The 21,588-nt window shown below is 43.3% G+C and overlaps 1 protein-coding gene across 19 annotated transcripts in view; it reads left to right on the forward strand.

Moving 5' to 3' along the window:
* Positions 1–21,588, forward strand: part of ATG13 (autophagy related 13) — a 58,562-nt gene that overhangs the window by 25,652 nt on the left and 11,322 nt on the right. For 17 of the 19 annotated variants that reach the window (XM_009186184.3, XM_003909965.4, XM_003909964.4 and 14 more), the window contains 9 exons: positions 1,979–2,060; positions 3,035–3,115; positions 3,567–3,686; positions 7,000–7,046; positions 8,034–8,174; positions 14,438–14,478; positions 15,277–15,373; positions 15,711–15,809; positions 17,585–17,678. In XM_009186184.3, the coding sequence (XP_009184448.1) occupies positions 1,992–2,060; positions 3,035–3,115; positions 3,567–3,686; positions 7,000–7,046; positions 8,034–8,174; positions 14,438–14,478; positions 15,277–15,373; positions 15,711–15,809; positions 17,585–17,678 (789 nt within the window). In that variant the 5' untranslated portion in view covers positions 1,979–1,991. The other 2 variants (XM_009186193.3, XM_031653462.1) reach the window with 2 other exon arrangements.

Genomic DNA, 21,588 nt, shown 5'->3' on the forward strand with positions numbered 1-21,588 from the left:
AAATATCGCCCAATCATGCCTGTGCTAGAGTTTTGGCCTTGATCACAATCCTTAATTAAAATTGCCAAGGACTTAACTGATTTCCCCGCTTTTCATACTCAAAAGTGTTCTGCATTATGCCCATAAAGCTGTCTTTCTAATTTTTTTTTTTTTTTTTGAGACAAAGTCTGGCTCTGTTGCCCAGGCTGGAGTGCAGTGGCGTGATCTTGGCTTACTGCAAGTTCCGCCTCCCAGGTTCACGCCATTCTCCTGCCTCAGCCTCCCGAGTAGCTGGGACTACAGGTGCCCGCCACCACGCCCTGTTAATTTTTTGTATTTTTAGTAGAGTCGGGGTTTCACCGTGTTAGGATGGTCTCGATCTCCTGACCTCGTGATCCACCCGCCTCGGCCTCCCAAAGTGCTGGGATTCAAGGCGTGAGCCACCATGCCCAGCCAAAGCTGTCTTTCTAAAGCAACATTCAGGATGTTGTTACCACTCTGATTGTGTCACTTCCTCTTGTCAAAAGCCTTGGGTGAGCTCCCCTGTCTCCTACACTAGGTGCAGATCTGGCTTCTAGATGCTGATTATATTCAAGATGCTCATGGTCTGGCCCCAACACTGTATTACTTCCTGTGAACAAAAGTTCTCTGCAAAGGAATTTGGGGGAAAGAGACTTTATCCCAGTGAACAGTTTGCAAACTGGCAGAACAAAGGGAGGGTGCAGGTTTTATAGTGCCTAGGTTCAGAGTCAGGTCCGTTTATGCAAAGGAAGGATTGAAACTTGCTTAGTTCTGGTTGGTCAGCATAGCCGAGTTCTGATTGGTTGATACAGCTGAGCCCTGAGCCAGAAAGGGTTAGTTTCCAAGCCCAAAACCAGAAGTCTCTCAGACATTTGTTTCAAACGGCTGATTGAGGGAGTTCAGGGGTTGGGGGTTGGGGGTTCTTGCCCAATTTAGCTTGGGATCAACAGCTCCAACACGTTCAGCTTGATTGTAAAAAGGGAGGTCCTGTACTACTTTTATACATGTTTTTGAGAACAAAGCGTACATAACTACTTGGTCCGCCAGCTATGGCCGTCTTGTTCTGTTTTAAACATGGCACCCCTCAGCTGCGGGAATCCATTTTATCTGGTGGCCCAGGACGTCCATTAACATTTTCCATCTATACTCAATCCTTTGGAAAACTGGAATACTTATTATTTCTAAACCTAATTTGCTCTCTGTTGTTTATGCCTCTTTGTTCATGCTTGTCTCTCTCTAAATGCATCCTTTCTATCAAATCATCTCAAATCATTTCAACCTGGGAGGGCTTTTTGTTTTGTTTTGTTTTGTTTAAATATGAGATGGGGTCTCACCATGTTGGTCTTGCCCAAGTTGGTCCAAATTCCATGGCTCAAGCAGTTCTCCTGCCTTGGCCTCCCAGTGTGTTGGGATTACAGGCATGACCCATAGTGGCCAGCCAGGGAGGGCATTTATGGTGTGTTTCATGAAATCCATGAATCCCCATGAAATTATATGCACACATTCCTGTATGTATATATTTTTCTGGAGAAAGGGCTTTTGTCAATAGATTCTCAAAAGCCCATAACTCTCCAAAGTTAAATTGATTTAGTGGCCTTTGAAGGAAGATAAATTAACTCATGTGTGTTCAGCAAAGTTTATGTCTGATTAAAATGTAGTCCTAAATCTGCTGGATGATGAAATAATTTTGAATGGATAATTATATTTAAAGCTCAAAGTTTCAGAATCAGGTAAAATGTTCTCATTCATTTTTTAGGTTCCTAGATGTAACTCTTTGTGAAATCTTTTTTCCTCAAGAGATAGTATCTTAGTGTTTTTCACATTGGTATCTTTACTTAAAGGAAATTTTTTTTCCTCCCACTCCCACATGATTATTCCTAGGCTAGTAGACAATACCATCTCTGTATGCTTTGATGTATCAATGCCTTTTTAAAGATATTAGTCATGTTTTTTTCACTTTTTTTTTTTTTTTTTTTAGATTCCTATAGGCAATGGAAACTGATCTCAATTCCCAGGACAGAAAGGATCTGGACAAGTTTATTAAATTTTTTGCCCTCAAGGTAATATGTCCATTCTCGTGAGCCCAGAAGTGTTAGAAATAACTTCCGTGCTTCTGCCTTTTGCGAACAACTCTCTTTGGAAAGTAGCATAACAGCTTGCAGCTTGCCCATTTTAAGGGATACTTCTGTCTGTTGTCAACCAAACTGTGAGGTATGGGGGCGGTATTGGGGGTGTAGCTAAAATGTAGCTTCCAATTTTCTACAGCTACTTGTTCAAAAAAAAATTTTTTTTTTTTTTTGTAAGACTGCAGAAATGTCAAATTGTTATGCCAGGTTATTGGCACAGTATGTTCCCTTTGGGTGGGAACAAAGACCGTCAGCTGGAATGGGCAGCATTTCGGACATCTTTCCTTAAGTTTCAACTAATCCTGAAATGTTCAAATTTTATATATTCTTCCCTTTCTGGTAAATGGGGAATTAAAATTGAATTTTGAATCCCATATTTTCCTAAATCTAAAAATCATTTCCACCTATGTCACTCCTCTCAACCATTGCCATGCTAGAACAATCCATGTAGTTGATTTTAGTTGTGAAATTATGTGGAAGACTTTTGCCATATGGGCCAAATGGTATGAATAATTGTGGAATTTTTGTTTTAAATCTACCATGGGGTTGTAAGTTTGTGGCAGTGAATATTTAAAACCACAGTTGGACTCGTTTCTTTATGGACATCAAACCACTATGCTCAGCTTTCCTTCTGCCGTATGAGAATATTGCAGTTTCCAAGCCTCAACCTGTAATTCCTTTCATTGGTTGACACTATACCTTCAGAAATGTTTATAAAGTTGTTTTTTGTATGTAATGTTTTTTCTATCTGTTCTCAAAAATTAAAACTATACTGTTTCCCAAAGTATACTTATGATTAATTGGCATCGTTTAAACCCTGTATTGGGAGGATTTTAACCCTGATCAGGAGCCAGATTAGTTTGTTAAGACTTTTCATCATTTTGGGATTTCTTTTTTTTTTTTCCCAGACTGTCCAAGTGATTGTCCAGGCTCGTCTTGGTGAAAAGATTTGCACTCGTTCATCATCTTCTCCAACGGGTTCAGATTGGGTAAAATTCTGTTATTTACTAAGATATACTGTAGTGTTTGTCACAAGGAATGAATGTAAAGTTCTCAAGTGCAATAATTAATAACATTTATATTATTATAAATAACATTAAAATATCTAATTCTATTTGATCCATTTACTTGAAAAGGATATTCTTATTGTATGTTAATCCTGAATTTATTTGGTTCTTAACTTTCTGCTATGATAGATGAAAAGCTTAGTCCTTGGAAGACAAAAATTGTATCTTGGCCAATTTTTGTAATGATAATTACCTTTTTCAACTTGAGATTTGTGGCTTTGATGCAGTATTATCCCTTATGGGGAAGGGAGAAGTGAATGAATTGTCTTCCTTAATCAGCCACAGCAATACTTGCATTACCCAACATATACTAATTTCTGTTTTCATAATGTTCCTGTGAGTGTTTCATGCAAGAGTCCCTTTTGTTTTCCAGTTCAACTTAGCAATCAAAGACATCCCAGAGGTTACACATGAAGCAAAGAAGGCACTGGCAGGGCAGCTGCCTGCGGTCGGGAGGTCTATGTGTGTGGAGATTTCACTTAAGACTTCTGAGGTAAGGCTATGGCCAGGTTGGTGTCTTCATTTAGGACTCAAGGCTCCTCCTCTGAGTCGAATTCATTTCTCAGTCTTATTCCTGCCCTTTCCTCTCTGATGTGCTTATCATTCTCTGAGGGGGTCATGGGTTTTTTTTGTTTGTGTGCTTGATTGTTTGTTTTTGAGACTGAGTCTCGGTCTATTGCCCAGGCTGGAGTGCAGTGGAGCGATCTCGGCTCACTGCAACCTCTGCCTCCCGGGTTCAAGTGATTCTCCTGCCTCAGCCTCCTGAGTAGCTGGGATGACAGGTACACGCCACCACACCTGGCCAATTTTTGTATTTTTAGTAGAGACGAGGTTTCACCGTGTTGGTCAGGCTGGTCTCGAATTCCTGACCTTGTGATTCGCCTGCCTTGGCATCCCAAAGTGCTGGGATTACAAGAGTGAGCCACTGCGCCCGCCCTGTTTTTTGTTTTTATTTTATTTTATTTTTTGAGACAGAGTTTCACTCTTGTTGCCCAGGCTGGAGTGCAGTGGCACGATCTTGACTCGCTGCAGCCTTCACTTCCTGGATTAAAGCGATTCTCCTGCTTCAGCCTCCCAAGTGACTTGGATTACAGGCGCCTGCCACCATGCCTGGCTAATTTTTGTATTTTTACTAGAGACAGGGTTTCGCCGTTTTGACCAGACTGGTCTTGAACTCCTGACCTCAGGTGACCCGCCCACTTTCTGCCTCCTAAAGTGCTGGGATTACAGGTGTGAGCCACTGCGCCTGGCCTGTTTTGTTTTTTGAGACAGGGTCTTGCTCAGTTACCCAGGCTGGAGTAAGTGGCACAATCATGGCTCATAGCAGCCTCGACCTCCTAGGCTCAAACAATCCTCCCACCTCAGCCTCCTGAGTAGCTGAGACTATAGGCATGCACCACCTTGCCCAGCTAGTTTTTGTATTTTTTGTGGAGATGGGGGTTCACCATGTTGCCCAGGCTGGTCTCAAACTCCTGAGCTCAAGCGATCTGCCTGCCTCAGTCTCTCAGAGTGCTGGTATTGCAGGGATCATGGTTTTTGAACTTATTATTCCAACCACTTGATGTAGGCTCTTTACCCTCTTGTTCGCATGACATACTTCTGCTCATCCTTCAAGACTCACGTGCTCTAGAAACTGTCCCCCTTTTAGTGGGAGATATAACTGCAGTCTTTACTTAGAATTCCTATGGTGCTTTGTTTATATTTGTTTCTACAGTGTGACTTGCTGGGTGCTTTTGGGGTTTTTTTTTGTTTGTTTGTTTTTTTTTTTTTGAGACAGAGCCTTGCTCTGTTTCCTAGCTTGGAGTGCAGTGGCATGATCTCAGCTCACTGCAACCTCCACCTCCCGTGTTCAAGCAATTCTCGTGCCTCAGCTTCCCGAGTAGCTGGGGTTAACAGGTGTGTGCCACCATGCCCGGCTATTTTTTGTTTTTGTATTTTTTGTAGAGACGGGGTTTTACTATGTTGGCCAGGCTGGTCTCGAACTCCTGACTTCAGGTGATCCACCTGCCTGGGCCTCCCAAAGTGCTAAGATTACAGGCCTGAGCCACCATGCCCAGCCTGCTGTTGTTTTGAGACTGGGTCTCACTCTATCACCCAGGCTGGAGTTCAGTGGTGCAGTCATGGCTCACTGCAGCCTCAAATTCCTAGGTTCACGGGATCCTCCCACCTCAGCCTTTCCGAGTAGCTGGGAGTACAGGCATGCACCACCACACACGGCTAATGTTTAAAAAAAAAATAAAAAATTTTGTAGAGACAGGGTCTCCCTGTACTGCCCAGGCTGGAGTGCAGTTCTGCTTATAGCTCACTGCAGCTTCAAACTCCTGGCCTCAGCTGATCCCCCTGCCTCACACTCCCAAAGTGCCGGGATTATAGGAGTGAGCCACTTTGCCCAGCCAGTATTATGAGTTTTAAAAATGTGTTTGCTTGCCTTATTTCACATTAGGATTGATGGAGATACTGTTTCAATGTATTTTCACTAATAGATTGTAAGGCTGTATGGTATAATTAAAGGTAAATAGAATTTGGAGCTACACAGAGCCAAGTTCAATCCCAGCCAAGTGACTTTAGCTAAATTACTTAACCCCACCCCCATAGCACTTTTTTTTTTTCTGCTCTGTTGCCCAGGCTGGAGTGTAGTGGTGCGATCTTGGCTCACTACAACCTTCCCCTCCCTGGGATTACAGGCACGTGCCACCACGCCCGGCTAATTTTTTGTATTTTAGTAGAGATGGGGTTTCACCGTGTTGGCCAGGATGGCCTTGATCTCCTGACCTCATGGTCTGCCGGCCTCGGCCTCCCAAAGTACTGGGATTATGAGCATGAACCACCATGCCCGACTCAGCAGTTGTAATTCTGAAAATTTTCCCAAAGAAATTAATTGAGTTTGTTGGAAAAGTTTTAGTCTCAAGGTTGTTTATCACTAATGTTTGCAGTAATGAAAATTAGAAACAACCTTTATGTTCAAACTCAGATGAAGATACAAAAACCAAGACTAAAGAAACAGCTTTGGCCGGGTGCTATGGCTCATGCCTGTCATCCCAGCACTTTGGGAGTTCAAGGCGGGTGCATCACGAGGTCAGGAGATTGAGACCATCCTGGCTAACACGTGAAACCCCATCTCTACTAAAAATACAAAAAATTAGCCAGCTGTGTTGGCGGGTGCCTGTAGTCCCAGCTACTTGGGAGGCTGAGGCGGGAGAATGGCATGAACCTGGGAGACGGAGCTTGCAGTGAGCCCAGATTATGCCACTGTACTCCAGCCTGGGTGACAGAGTGAGACTCTGTCTTAAAAAAAAAAAAAAAAAAACTAGCCGGGCGAGGTGGCGGGCGCCTGTAGTCCCAGCTACTTGGGAGGCTGAGGCAGGAGAATGGCGTAAACCCGGGAGGCGGAGCTTGCAGTGAGCTGAGATCCGGCCACTGCACTCCAGCCTGGGACACGGCGAGACTCTGTCTCAAAAAAAAAAATTAAAAAAAAAAAAGAAACAACCTTTATGTCCGAGAATTGGAGGACTGGTTGGATAAAATGATAGTCCTATAGTGGGATACTGCGGAACCATTTTAAATGATTTAGAATTTTTAATTATAGGGAAAATTCCATGAAGTATTTATTAAGAAAAAGCAAGTCCTCAAAGTAGTATATAGACTGTGATTGCCCTTTTATTTAGAGAAGAGGCTGGTTCAATTATAAGTTGATATCCCTTTTTTTCTTTTTGCTTATCTATACCTTTTAATATTTTTATAGTGACTGTAATGCTTTGAAATTAAAAATTTTTAAAACAAATATTTTAAATTTGTCCTTTCTACAGGGAGATTCCATGGAGCTGGAAATATGGTGTCTTGAAATGAACGAAAAGTAAGTGCTGCATCTTTGGGTCCTTGGTTGTGGTTGCTGAGGATAAATTAGATGACATCATGTGAAAAGCAGGGCTTTGTTTTCAGAGTCAGGGAGGGCATTCTGACCACTTAACAAAGCCAATAGGTCTGTGCTACAATTTGCTTCATGCTTGGCTTCCAGCCTAGACACAGAGATGACCTTCAGAGGGAACATCAGTCCAGAGAGACTCGGATACTACAGGGAAAGGAGCAGCAGAGAAAGCTGAAAAGGCTTTGTTGTTTTCCCAGAGTACAGCTAGTTCTCTGATTAAATCCCTTGCGAGCTCTTGTAATATGACTACTCTGTTTTGTCTGTTTTCTGTGTGGCAGCCATCCAATAAGATTTCCCCTCCCTGCTCCTTTTTACAGACTGTATGGGTCATGGATTGGAAATGCATGTTATTTCTTTCCCCCGTTTTCTTCTTTCAAGGCAGATTAGCTTACCTCCTGTCTGAATCTTCAGTTTGCAACAAGAGTATATAGGAAAATTGAGGAAATATCAACACATCAAAAGAAAAATCTTAGTGATAAGTATATGTAGGGACATTAATTTTCTTTATTGAATAAATGCAATTGCCAGGTTATGGCCCAAAATTTTAGAGCCAAGCTGACTTTTCCCAGACTTCTGTTAGATTATCAAGATAGACAGCTCATAGGATAGTACGTGTTTGCACCTTCAGTGTATATAATTGCAGTATTTATTTATTTATATGTTTTCAGATGTGCTGCTTTATTTCTAAAAAAATACTTTGAAGCTAGAAAAAAATATATTGGGTGCCTTTTGGTGCTCATTTCCCTGTGTCTAGTACATGAGAAAGTAAAACATTGACTTAACCTCAATCATCTGTTGATAAAGGTGTAATTAGAGTTCTCTGGTTAGTTCAGAGCATGTCTTAATAATAAATTTGGTCTTGTGTAGTTCCAGCGCTTAATAGGAGAATGCTGACCGTGTCTTTGTGCCTGGCAGGTGTGATAAAGAAATCAAAGTTTCCTACACGGTGTACAACAGACTGTCATTGCTGCTGAAGTCTCTTCTTGCTATAACTAGGGTGACACCAGCCTATAGGCTCTCCAGAAAACAAGGGCATGAATATGTCATATTATACAGGTAAACAGCATAGATGGTCATCTTGATTCACTCACCAGTCTCCTCACTTTGCACATTGTCTAGCATTTAGATATTCTGTGATGATGTTTTGGACAGTTGGTTGGTTTGTTGGATTATTGATGCTGTCGCTTTCATGTGATCAGTATCCAGCCTTCCTTATGAACCTTACCTTTCCAAAACCACCAGGTTTATCATCCTTTTCTATATGCACAATCATGATTCCTGTGGCATGGATATTGAGGTCCTAGTGATAAACATCTTAGAGCTAGGGAAGGAAGTCAAGACTTTATTTAATTTATTTATTTATTTATTTTTGAGACGGAGTCTCGCTCCATCGCCCAGGCTAGAGTGCAATGGCACAATCTTGGCTCGCTGCAGCCTCTGCCTCCCAGATTCAAGCGATTCTCCTGCCTCAGCCTCCTGAGTAGGTGGGACTACAGGCACCCGCCACCATGCCCAGCTAATTTTGGTATTTTTAGTAGAGACGGGGTTTCACCATATTGGCCAGGCTGGTCTCGAACTCCTTACCTTGTGATCCGCCTTCCTCAGCCTCCCAAAGTGCTGGGATTACAGGCGTGAGCCACAGCGCCCAGCCTGGAAGTCAAGACTTTTAAAAAAACAGTCTATACTGGGAAGATGCCACAGTTTTCTGTATTCCAGGGTTAAATTAAAACTTTGTCTAACAAACTGCTAACTCAGTTTAAGTTGTTAATTAGTTGTCTGTGGATATAAAGAACTGGTCAACAGAGTATTTTCTTTGGAGCATTTCACTTCAGCATATTTATTGAGTGCCTTTTTAGTGCAAGCATTGTGCTAGGAGCACTGAAGAACTGTACAGAGGCCCAGCACTAGAGGTGGTTCTAATGTAGTGAGGGAAACAGTTTGATACATGTATAATTATTTTTAAAAAGCAGGATTTGAAAACTCCAAACCAGAATCAGGAAAAAAGGATACTGAGAGAATATAGAAAGATAAAGTTTGTTCTGGTTGGTAAACAGTGCAGGTCTTATGGAGGAAGTGGCATTCAAGCTGGCCCATTAGGGAAAGAGAATTTGAGCTGGTAGAAGTAAGGGAGAATAATTATTCCAGATGGAGAGTTCAGCAGCTAGCAAGGCACAGAAGTGGAGGGCAGGGTAAGAGCTCTGCTCAGATTGTCAGATGAAGCAGAGTGGTGGAGTAGAGAGTATGTAGCAAAGTGTGAGAGAAGAGCTTGGAATGCTGGGGTCCCAAATCTACCAAAGATGCCTTTCTTTTGTACTTAGTGATGAGCCGTTGGTTTTAGCCTTTGCCTTACATGTATAGTGCTGATTTTTAGACAAATAGTATAGCAAGACAGAGGGACCGGCCGGGCGCGGTGGCTCACGCCTGTAATCACAGCACTTTGGGAGGCCGAGACGGGTGGATCACAAGGTCAGGAGATCGAGACCATCCTGACTAACACGGTGAAACCCCGTCTCTACTAAAAATACAAAAATTAGCTGGGCGTGGTGGTGGGCGCCTGTAGTCCCAGCTACTCGGGAGGCTGAGGCAGGAGAATGGCGTGAACCTGGGAGGCGGAGCTTACAGTGAGTGGAGATCGCGCCACTGCACTCCAGCCTGGGCGACAGATCGAGACTCCGTCTCAAAAAAAAAAAAAAAAAAGACAGAGGGACCAAAGGAGGAGAGACTTAACTAGTTCTGTTGAAACAATTCAGTACCAGAGAATACTTGTCATTTCCTTTAACTTTCTTAGCAATATCCTAGCAAGCCTAACCATGTCCACTTTTCTAGGCCTTTAATAAATTTTTGTTGTCTTCTCTCTAGTTGTCTTCTGGTTTCAAGTTGTTGTATTTGAAAATTGCTAGACTTTTATTCAGATTTACTAGAAAGATACCCTACTAAAATCATCGGCTTAGTTACCTAGGACTGCTAGTCCTTTTCATACCAGTGTTTAAAGTGTTCCTTTATCATGTATCTCTGGAGTAATCATTATTGCTCACAGGGACTGGGCGCACGCCTGTAATCCCAGCACTTTGAGAGGCTGAGGTGGGTGGTCACTTGAGGATAAGAGTTCGAGACAAGCCTGGCCAACATAGTGAAACACTGTCTCTACCAAAAATACAAAAAATTAGCTGGGCAGGGTGGCACGCTCCTGTAATCCCAGTTACTTGGGGGGCTGAGGCACAAGAATCGCTTGAACCCAGGAGGCAGAGGTTGCAGGGAACCAAGATCACACCACTGCACTCCAGCCTGGGTGACAGAGCAATACTGTATCTCAAAAAAACCCAAACTAGTACTTCTCACAAGATATTGATCATTTAGGAGTGCTTTTGGATATAAATAAGTGCAGCTTAGATCTAGAGAGGTGGGTGATCTCAGAGGAGGTAGACTTGGCGTTTCCCCTTGCTTTTTATACTGTTGTTAGAAGGTTAACAGCCTGATACCATTAAAGAATAGTCTTGACCAGATGTAATGGCTCACGCCTGTATTCCCAGTACTTTGGAAGGCCAAGGCAGGAGGATCACCTGAGGTCAGGAGTTAGAGACCAGTCTGGGCAACATAGTGATTCCTTGTCTCTACTAAAAATTTAAAAAATTAGCCAGGTGTGGTGGTTCGCACCTGTAGTCCCAGCTACTCAGGAGGCTGAGGGAGGATTGCTTGGGTCCAGAAGGTCAAGGCTTCAGTGAGCCATGATCATACCACTGCACTCCAGTCTGGGTGACAGAGCAAGACCCTGTCTCAAAAAATACACATAACCAAGAAAAGGTTTAGCAAATTTTAAGCACTGTATCAGTATTTACATGAATAGTGAATGCCTAAGTCTCAACTTTTCGTTAAAGGGTATTTATGTAGCAAGATCTCTTTTACCAACACTTTATTAACATTGTTCCTATATTACTTTATGGCAGGAGTCACTAAACTATGGTTAGCCGACCATCTGCTTGTTTCTATAAAGTTTTTTTAAGACACACCATCCCCTTTGTTTACATATTGTCTATGGCTACTTTTTGCAATACAACAGAAAGCTGAGTAGTTGTTATAGCCTATACGGCCCACAGTCTTAAAATATTTACTATTTGGTCCTTTACAGAAAGGTTTGCTGATCCCTGCTTTTTAGTATCTTTTGTCTGTCTTACTTTTGTGCTTTGTATTTCAGATATTTATATACATTTCATTTCTTTTCTTTTTCTTTTTTTTTTTTTAAGGTGGAGTCTTGCTCTGTCACCTAGGCTGGAGTGCAGTGGCACGATCTTGGCTCACTGCAACTTCCACCTCCTGGGTTCAAGTGATTCTCGTGCCTCAGCCTTCCAAGTAGCTGGGATTATAGGCATGTACCACCACGCGTGGCCAATTTTTGTATTTTCAGTAGAGATGGCGTTTCACCATGCTGGCCAGGCTGGTCTTGAACTCCTGACCTCAAGTGATCTGCTCACCTCAGCCTCCCAGAGTGCTGGGATTACAGGCGTGAGCCACCACGTCCGGCTACATTTCTTTTCTTTCATACAAGACTCTAGTCTGTAAGACCTAGGATTCAGATTTATCCTTATTTCATTCCTAACTTCTAACCATGAAGCTTCTTCATACATTGTTAGAGCTTAGTATTTATTGAGTAAACCCATGTATATATTTTAATTTTTAACAGTATTACTTGAAAAATATAAAATAGATTTTAGGTATTTAGAATTCAAACTTTTTGCCAATATAGACTGGCCTGTCCAGGGAGAATCATAGGAAGATTCCACTATGTTTATGGGGTTTGTTTGTTTGTTTGTTTATCTGTTTGTTTTGAGATGGAGTCTCGCTCTGTTGCCCAGGCTGGAGTGCAGTGGCCGGATCTCAGCTCACTGCAAGCTCCGCCTCCCGGGTTTATGCCATTCTCCTGCCTCAGCCTCCCGAGTAGCTGGGACTACAGGCGCCTGCCACCTCGCCCGGCTAGTTTTTTTTTTTTTGTATTTTTTAGTACAGACAGGGTTTCACCGTGTTAGCCAGGATGGTCTCGATCTCCTGACCTCGTGATCCGCCCGTCTCGGCCTCCCAAAGTGCTGGGATTACAGGTTTGAGCCACCTCGCCTGGCCTGTTTTTTTTTGTTTGTTTTTTTTTTCAGAATAGTCTTATCTAGTTAATTATTCCATGGTGGAAAAGATTTTCTGCTTTGTTAAGCCATCTACTTAGAGATTTCTTCATGGCCAGGCACAGTGGGCTCACATCTGTAATCCCAGCACTTTGGGAGGCTGAGGTGGGAGGATTGCTTGAGCCCAGGAGTTTAAGACCAGCCTGGGCCACATAGTAAGAGTTCATCACTACTATTTTAAAAATGATATATATATATGTAAAAGAGAGCATCCCACAACTAAAGACCACTTACCAAACTCTGGTACATTCTGGTCAAGTATGGTGGCTCATGCCTGTGATCCCAGCACTTTGGGAGACTGAAGTGGGAGAATAATTTGAGGCCAGGCCCAGGGGCAGTGGCTCACGCCTGTAATCCCAGCACTTTGGGAGGCTGAGGTGGGAGGATCGCTTGAGCTCAGGAGTTCGATACCAGCCTGGGCAACACACCGAGACCCTGTCTATACTAGAAATTAAAAAAAATAGCTGGGTGAGGTGGCACGTGCCTGTAGTCCCAGCTGCTTAGGAGGCTGAGGCGAGAGGACCTCTTGAGCCCAGGAGGTCAAGGCTGCAGTGAGCAGTGATCATACCACTGTACTCCAGCATGGGCAACAGGCTGAGACCCTGTCTCAAAAAAATAATAGTTGAGGCCAGGAGTTTGCGACCAGCCTGGGCAACATAGTTAGACCCTGTCTCTACCAAAAAATTATTTTAAAAAAACAAAAAACAGGCCAGGTGTGGTGGCTCGCACCTGTAATCCCAGCACTTTGGGAGGCTAAGGCGGGTGTATCATTGAGCTCAGGAGTTAAGACCAGCCTGGGCAACATGGCGAAACTCTGTCTCTACCAAAAATATAAAAATTAGCCGGGCATGGTAGCGCACACCTATAGTTGCTACTTGCTATACTGTGGAGGCTGAGGCACAAGAATCGCTTGAACCCGGGAGGTGGAGGTTGCAGTGAGCCAAGATGGTGCCATTGCACTCCAGCCTGGGAGACAGAGCGAGACACTGTCTCAAAAAAAAACAAAAAACAAAAAAACAGGGCCAGGCGTGGTGGCTCACACCTGTAATCCCAGCATTTTGGGAGGCCAAGACGGGCAGATCACGAGGTCAGGAGATCGAGACCATTGTGGCTAACACTGTAAAACCCCGTCTCTACTTAAAATACAAAAAATTAGCCGGGCGTGGCAACAGGTGCCTGTAGTCCCAGCTACTCGGGAGACTGAGGCAGGAGAATGGCATGAACCTGGGAGGCGGAGCTTGCAGTGAGCTGAGATCGCGCCACTGCATTCCAGCCTGGATGACGAGCAAGTCTCCGTCTCATAAACAAAACAAAACAAAACAAAAAAAACAAAGAACAGTAGCCGGGCGTGGTGGCATACGTCTGTAATCCCAGCTACTTGGGAGGCTGAGGCAGGAGAATCGCTTGAACCCAGGAGGCTAGAGGTTGCAGTGAGCTGAGATCATGCCACTGCACTCCAGCCTAGGTGACAGAGCAAGACTCCGTCTCAAAACAAAAGCCTTCTAGTAGCAATCCTTGACCTGTTGGCCACTTTTTTTTATATATTCTTTATTTCTCAGTAGGTGTAATTTTAAAGTATGTTTTAGTAGCAGAGAGAAGAAACTTAAATAGCAATTTCCACTTAATTATTATTTTCCTCATTTCTTTTTTTGAGACAAGGTCTCACTCCTTTTGCCCAGGCTGGAATGCAGTGGTGCAATCTTGGCTCACTGCAGTGTCGACTTCCTGGGCTGAAGTGATCCTCCCACCTCAGCCTCCCGGGTATCTGGGACTACAGGCATGCACCACCACACCCAGCAAAATCATTTTTTGTAGATGCAGGGTCTTGCTATGTTGCCCAGACTAGTCTTGAACTCCTGGCCTCAAGTGATCCTCCCAAAGTGCTGGGATCACAAGCATGAGCCACTGTGCCTGACCTTATTTTCCTTATTTTTTGACCAACCCACTCTGTATGCATCTCCATACCTGTAGTTTAATTGAAGTAATAGGAATTATTCATCAGGAGAGGTATTTGAGCAGATGAGTAAGGAAGGCTTTGTTTTGTTTATTTTGTTTCTAGGTGTTTTGTTATTTTGTTTCTAGGTGTTTTGACTATAGGGGCCCCTAGGAGTAGAGAATCACGTAACATTTCTTATTTTTTCTTGCATACAGGATATATTTTGGGGAAGTTCAGCTGAATGGCTTAGGAGAAGGTATGTATCAAGGTTGAAAAACATTCTTAGTGTTCAGAGCTCGCCTAACTTCAGAGATGAGCTTTGTTTCTGCTTGTTATAATATGTAGATTGTCATCTTAATATGCATAATACAAGTAAAGAAAAGATGAGAATGCAGGTAGGTGGTCCAGGTTACCCCGATCTGCCAGGGGTAACCAAATAATTTTTCCCAAGGTTCCAGGAACTCAGTTTTCTTTCTTGCTCTTTATAAAACTGTATATTTTCCTAATTTTTTACAATGAGGATGTTAAATGTTTCTGGTGAACACCAAGAATTTTGAAAAATTGGAAATGAAACCAAGAAAATCAGGAAAGCTTTGTCGAAAGTGTCACTTGCAGAGGCCTGGCTCTTGACTTAGCTGTGGAGTGGCAGCTTGGGTGGAAGGCAGTTGCTTCTTAAATTGAGGTGTTTGTGTGACATTCTAGTGCTCCTTCACTGTCTTTTTTAGCATGTGATGTATCCTTTGCAGGGCTGGTTAGTAGAACTTTCTCAGGCCTTAAGACTAACAGTTATTTTATCTCTTTGAAGGTAGCTTTATCTATAAATAGAGTGCTATTTCCCCTGCCAATATTGGCTCGACATAGAATACATTGAGAGGGAAGGAACCTATATATATATACACACACACACATCGCGAAATTAAGGCTGCTACACTTAACGTGCTAAGTGGATAATGCCAGATATTACACAATAGGCCAAATAATTCAGGGAAAAACGGTCTAGGGGCAGTGTCAGTATTCTCTGCAAAAAAAGCTAATAATGTATCTTTTCTCCTAGGCTTCCAGACAGTTCGTGTTGGGACAGTGGGCACCCCTGTGGGCACCATCACTCTTTCTTGTGCTTACAGAATTAACTTGGCATTCATGTCTACCAGGTGAGGAAGAGCCCTGGAATCCAAAAGAACTCTTCCAAAGATAGTTTTTTTTTCTCCTAAACTTTAAGACTAAACCTACAATGCAGCTTTGCTGAAAGCAGTGCCTTCAGAAGAATAAAATCAAGAAAGAGAGAGCACAGTTGCCAGATTGGAGAATTTGAGTGTCCCAGAGCCAGTTTGTCCAGAACGTAGGATTGGTGGTTTATATTTAGGGATTGTGATAGTTAAAGCTGTGGTAGTGCCTGCCAACAGATACAAGGTGAGGGGCCCTCTGAGGACTTTGTGGGGGCTGGAAAAGCATTCTAACAAATACTGGAATCTGCTTATTGTATTACAGGCAATTTGAGAGGACCCCACCTATCATGGGGATTATTATTGATCACTTTGTGGACCGTCCCTATCCCAGCTCCTCTCCCATGCACCCCTGCAATTACAGGTGAGGAATGTGAAAAAGTGCTCTCCCAAACTGCAGCTGGGCAGAAGCATCCATCCTGCACAGGTGCATAGAACACCTTTCTCAGCACTCACTCTCCAATGGGCAGGGGAGCACTGATGGAGACCCCACATGGAGAGAAATCAAATGGGCTAGTTTCCCTTCTTTCTGCTCCCTCTTAGGTACACCAAGACTTAGTGTATACAGACTGTCTCAGAAAATTCTTGGGATATTTTGGATCTTAATGTTAGTGATAAGACTTTTCTTGGTGAAACCCCATCTCTACTAAAAATACAAAAATTAGCTGGGCATGCCAGCGTGTGCCTATAATCCCAGCTACTCAGGAGGCTGAGGCAGGAGAATTGCTTGAATCTGGGGGGCAGAGGTTGCAGTGAGCCGAGATTGCGCCACTGTACTCCAGTGTGGGCTACAGAGTAAGACTCCATCTCAAAAAAAAAAAAAAAAAGACTTTTCTCAGTTACAAGTTACTTGGAGCCTTAGAAGAGTGGCAATGATTTCTGGAATATCCTTGGCGGATTAATTGGTTTTCAGGTTACCATCTGGCACATTAGTTTTATATCAGAATAAATGCCTGCAGGTCTAGAACTCAAAAAACAGGGGTTAGAATAGATGTAAATACTGGAAGGATAGTACCTGTATGTGATAGACTTGTGAAATTGAATAAGCTTGTCTTTAGGGTTTAGATACTTGTTTCATGCAGTCTCTACTACTGATAATTCTTTGAAAACCCAGATGTGAGCTCCACTACTGGTCTGGCTTAAGAAAATGCTCTCTCAGACCAGGCATGGTGTCTAACGCCTACAGTCCCGGCACTTTGGGAAACAGATGTGTGGATTGCTCAAGCCCAGGAATTCGAGATCAGCCTGGGCAACGTGGCGAAACACCGTCTCTACCAATTTTTATTATTACTGTTTTGTTTTTGAGATGAATTTTGACTCTTGTTGCCCAGGCTGGAGTGCCGTGGTGTGATCTTGGCTCACTGCAACCTTTGCCTCCCGGGTTCAAATGTTTCTCCTGCCTCAGCCTCCCGAGTAGCTGGGATTACAGGCATGCGCCACCACACCTGGCTAATTGCATTTTTAGTAGAGATGGGGTTTCTCCATGTTGGTCAGGCTCGTCTCAAGCTCCCGACCTCAGATGATCCGCCTGCCTCGGCCTCCCAAAGTGCTCACTCACAGGTGTGAGTGAGTCTACCAATTTAAAAAAAAAAAAAAAGAAAATGCTCTCTCAAATAATAGGTCAGGTAAGATGTTTGTGTTTAAAACACAAAACAGGCTGCACGCAGTGGCTCACACCTGTAATCCTAGCACTTCGGGAAGCTGAGGCAGGAGGATTGCTTGAGCTTAGGAGTTCTAGACCAGCCTGGGCAACAGAGGGAGACCCCTGTCTCTACAAAAAATTAAGTTAGCTGAGCGTGGTGGTACATTCCTGTAGTACCAGCTACTCGGGAGGCTGAAGCAGGAGGATTGCTTGAGCCTGGGAAGGCTGCAGTGAGCCACGCCACAGCACTCTAGCCTGGGTGACAGAGTAAGACCTTGTCTCAAAAATGAAAAACAAGAACAAAACATTGTCAAACCTCTGAATGCCACTCTCTGGAATGTTTGAAATTATCGAGGACTCCACACTCCTTTCTTGCCAGTACGAACTGTGTGAAATAGTTCTTAGCACAGGTCCCATCCCTATCTAATCAGCTTTTGTAGGCTTTCTGAAAGACTGCCACCACCATAAAATTCATTATTTCTTTCTTTCCAATTTAGAACTGCTGGTGAGGACACTGGAGTAATATACCCATCTGTGGAAGACTCTCAAGAAGTGTGTACCACCTCTTTTTCCACCTCCCCACCATCCCAGGTAGGGGGAAGCAGGTTCTGGGTGATGGTTGTTATTTGGTATGTATATGGGCTTTATGAAATGGTGTCCAAATTTAGCTACAATCCCTTTTGGTAGTGGTAGTGATTGTTTCAAGGGGATTACTTTGAGGGGTAAGGGAGAGCCTTCTTGTCCAGAAGATAGTATTTCTAGTCTGTAATTATTCATAATCTTCGGGATTACATTTAGCCCTTACCTTCCTGTGACATCTTAAAATTCCCTAGAACATCAGTCACAGAATTCCAAATGCATTCTGACACCAGAGATTTTCTCTGACTTACACTTGTTAACTTCATAGCTACTTCTCTACCGAGTGGTAAATTTCATTTCTAATAATGGAAGAGGCCCCAAAGAGCCAAAAATTATTTAGCGTAAAATGCCAGGGAGAAACCAGTAATACAGCTTTTCTTTATAGGTGATACAGATTTCTGCTTGTGTGTATTCTCTATCCAGACATTTTTAACCATTAACTTTTCCACTTCAATCAGTCTTCAGTGGCAAACCCAGTTTCATAAAACAGGCTCCAGGCCAGGTACGGTAGCTCACGCCTGTAATCCCAGCACTTTGGGAGGCTGAGGTGGGTGGATCTCGAAGTCAGGAGTTCGAGATCAGCCTGAGTAACATGATGAAACCCCGTCTCTGCTAACAATACAAAAATTAGCCAGGCGTGGTGACATGCGCCTGTAATCTCAGCTACTCAGGAGGCTGAGGCAGGAGAATCGCTTGACCCAGGGAGGCAGAGGTTGCAGTAAGCCAAGATCATGCTACTGCACTCCAGCCTGAGCGACAGAGTGAGACTGTCTCAAAAAAAAAAAAAAAAAAAAACCCACAGGCTCCAAACACTGTTGTCAGCTTCCCCAGAGAAAGCACCCCTGTGGTCTTGTGTAATGTTGTGTAGTGCCAAGGCAGCTTTGGCTAAACAGTGATTTTTGCAGCTGGCTGAATTGCAGGGGCACATTTCTTGCCTTCCACCACAAGTCACACATCCCCAGCTTCCTTGCCTCCAGATTCCTCTTCTGCCTGCATTGTCTTAATTGTTGCTCTCCTCTTTCACTTTCATATTAGGTGGTTTCTTCTAGACCTACCGCAGTTCTACTTGCCTTTAAATCAGCCCAGATTCTCCCATTTCAACTTTTTATTTGGGGGACCAGACAAATTCATTAGCTGTCCATGTGTTTTTATTTACTGTTGTTGGTTTTTTGGGTTTTTTTTTTTTCAATTTTTCTTTTTCCCTTTTTTTTTTTTTTTTTTTTTTGAAACAGGGTCTCACTCTGTTACTTAGGCTGGAATGCAGTGGTGCAGTCATGGGTCACTGCACCCTAGACCTCCCAGGGTCAGGTGATCCTCCCACCTAAACCTCCAGAATATCTGGGACTGTAGGCATATGCCACCATGCCCAGCTAATTTTTTGAATTTTTTGTAGAGATGGGGTTTTGCCATGTTGCCCAGGCTGGTCTTGAACTTCTGGACTCAAGTGATCTGTCTGCCTTGGCCTCCCAAAGTGTTGGGATTATAGGCTTGAGCCACCACACCCAGCCCTTCTGCGTTTTTTGTTGTTTTTTTTTTTTTTTTTGAGACAGGGTCTGGCTCTGTCGCCAAGGCTAGAGTGCAGTGGTGCAATCTTGGTTCACTGCAGCCTCCACCTCCCAGGCTCAAACCATCCTCCCACCTCAGTCTCCCAAGTACTGTCTTTGTAATTCCAAAAATTAAAAAATTTTTTCCATCCTTGGTTGTTGGAGGAAATATTGGATTAAAGCCATAGTTCTGCTGGGCACAGTGGCTCACACCTGTATCCCAGCACTTTGGGAGGCCAAGGCAGGCAAATCACAAGGTCAGGAGTTCAAGACCAGCCTGGCCAACATGGTGAAACCTCTGTCTTTATTAAAAATATAAAAAATTAGCTGGGCGTAGCGGTGGGTGCCTGTAATCCCAGCTACTTGGAAGGCTGAGGCGGGAGAATTGCTTGAACCCGGGAGGCAGAGATTGCAGTGAGCCAAGATTTCTCCACTGCACTCCAGCCCGGGCAACAGGAAAAAAAAAAAAAAAAAAAAGTCATAGTTCTGCAGGGCTCAGTGGCTCATGCTTGTAGTCCCAGCACTTTGGGAGGCCAAGGAGGGAGGATCACCTGAGCCCAAGGGTTCAAGACCAGCCTGGGCAACATGGTGAAACCTTGTCTCTACCAAAAATACAAAAATTAGTAGGTGTGATGGTACAAACCTGTAGTGCACCTACTTGGAAGGCTGATCTGGGAGGATCGCCTGAGCCTAGGAGGTTGAAACTGTAGTGAGCTGAGATCGTACCACAGAGTGAGATCCTGTCTCAAAAAAAATAATAAACTCAGTTGTAATCTGTTTCAAAAGCAGGAGTTAATGTCTGTTATTGATGTTGTAAAATCCATGGATCACTATTGTTTCTATTGTCCTAGTTTGTTTAGGGTGAAAAAGATTCTTGTTCTAAAGTTGCCAAAACAGTTTAGTTTGGGGGTTTGAGAATTGTCATTCCCCTGCTCTCATGAACATGTGTAGGCATGAATGTCAGCATTGATCTGGTCAGAGGAGCTTCTTGTATGCTTACTGACACGGAGAAGCATTGACAAAAAAAGCAGACAAAGACCTACTTTCTTTCTAGTGCACATTAATGGAAGCAGGGTTTTTTTGTTACTGTTTTTAGGTAATTAAGTTGTAGATATGTTGAATATTTTTCTTTTTTTTTTATAAGCTCATCCCAAGCTGTTCTAAAAGATACGTTAAATTTAAATTTCAGTAAGCAGTTCTGTTTTACAAGTAATAGATTCATAAATAATAAAGTTGTAACTTGTGAGCTATGAAGGATGGTGAGACTGGGCCTTAACCAAATCAGTTTGTCTGTTTCCCTGATACAATGGAAAGTTGAACCTAAAAGTAAAGGGAAGTTTAGTAGTTTCTGCACCTGATGTTTGCATCAAAGTTTGTATGCCTATGTGACTAGAGACTATCTTTTTTATGGTAACTCTTATTGTGTCTTATTGCAGTATAAAACTAGATCACGCCAAATTCTTATCAACAGTCTGCACTCCATAAGTGAGCCCTGTCGTTACTCCCTGGGGACCTCTGATCAAGGCTGGTACAATTTGGTACAAAAATACTCAATTTTGAACCTAATTTCTCTCAGCGGTAGAGAGACAATCATTTGCTGTCATTTCTCCTCATTCTTGTTAATATTGAAGTAGTATTTTTCTTAGTGACTTGCATAATTACTTAATTCAGCAGTTTCTATTGGAGCTTTTGCTGGAGTCCAGTAAATATATGTTGTTGGTTTTGCCAACAGTATAAGGATCATTGTGCCATTTGGGCACAGAGTTGAGTCTAGAAGTGAACCTACTATGTGGCCTAAGGTCCTGCCTCCAGTTCTAAGCATTAATTAGCTAATTGGTCAGGTTTATAAATGGAACAACAGGCCGGGTGCGGTGGCTCACGCCTGTAATCCCAGCACTTTTGGGAGGCTGAGGTGGGCGGATCATGAGGTCAGGAGATGGAGACCACCCTGGCTAACATGGTGAAACTCCATCTCTACTAAAAATACCAAAAAAATTAGCCGGGCATGGTGGCAGGCACCTGTAGTCCCAGCTACTCGGGAGGCTGAGGCAGGAGAATGGCATGAACCCAGGAGGCGGAGCTTGCAATGAGCCAAGATCACGCCACTGCACTCCAGCCTGGGTGACAGAGTGAGACTCTGTCTCCAAAAAAAAAGGAACAGCAAGACCCAAAATAATCATCATGACCATAATCATTATGCCCCTAAGTAGCTTTGAAATCATGAGAGTTTTCAACGTGCCCCAGCTTTTTACTTCATCAGGTTCACCTACGCCACCAGGGACTGTAAGAACTGCATACACACACCCCTGCACACCCAC

This window comes from Papio anubis, chromosome 12 (genome assembly GCF_008728515.1).
Source record: "Papio anubis isolate 15944 chromosome 12, Panubis1.0, whole genome shotgun sequence".
NCBI lineage: Eukaryota > Metazoa > Chordata > Mammalia > Primates > Cercopithecidae > Papio > Papio anubis.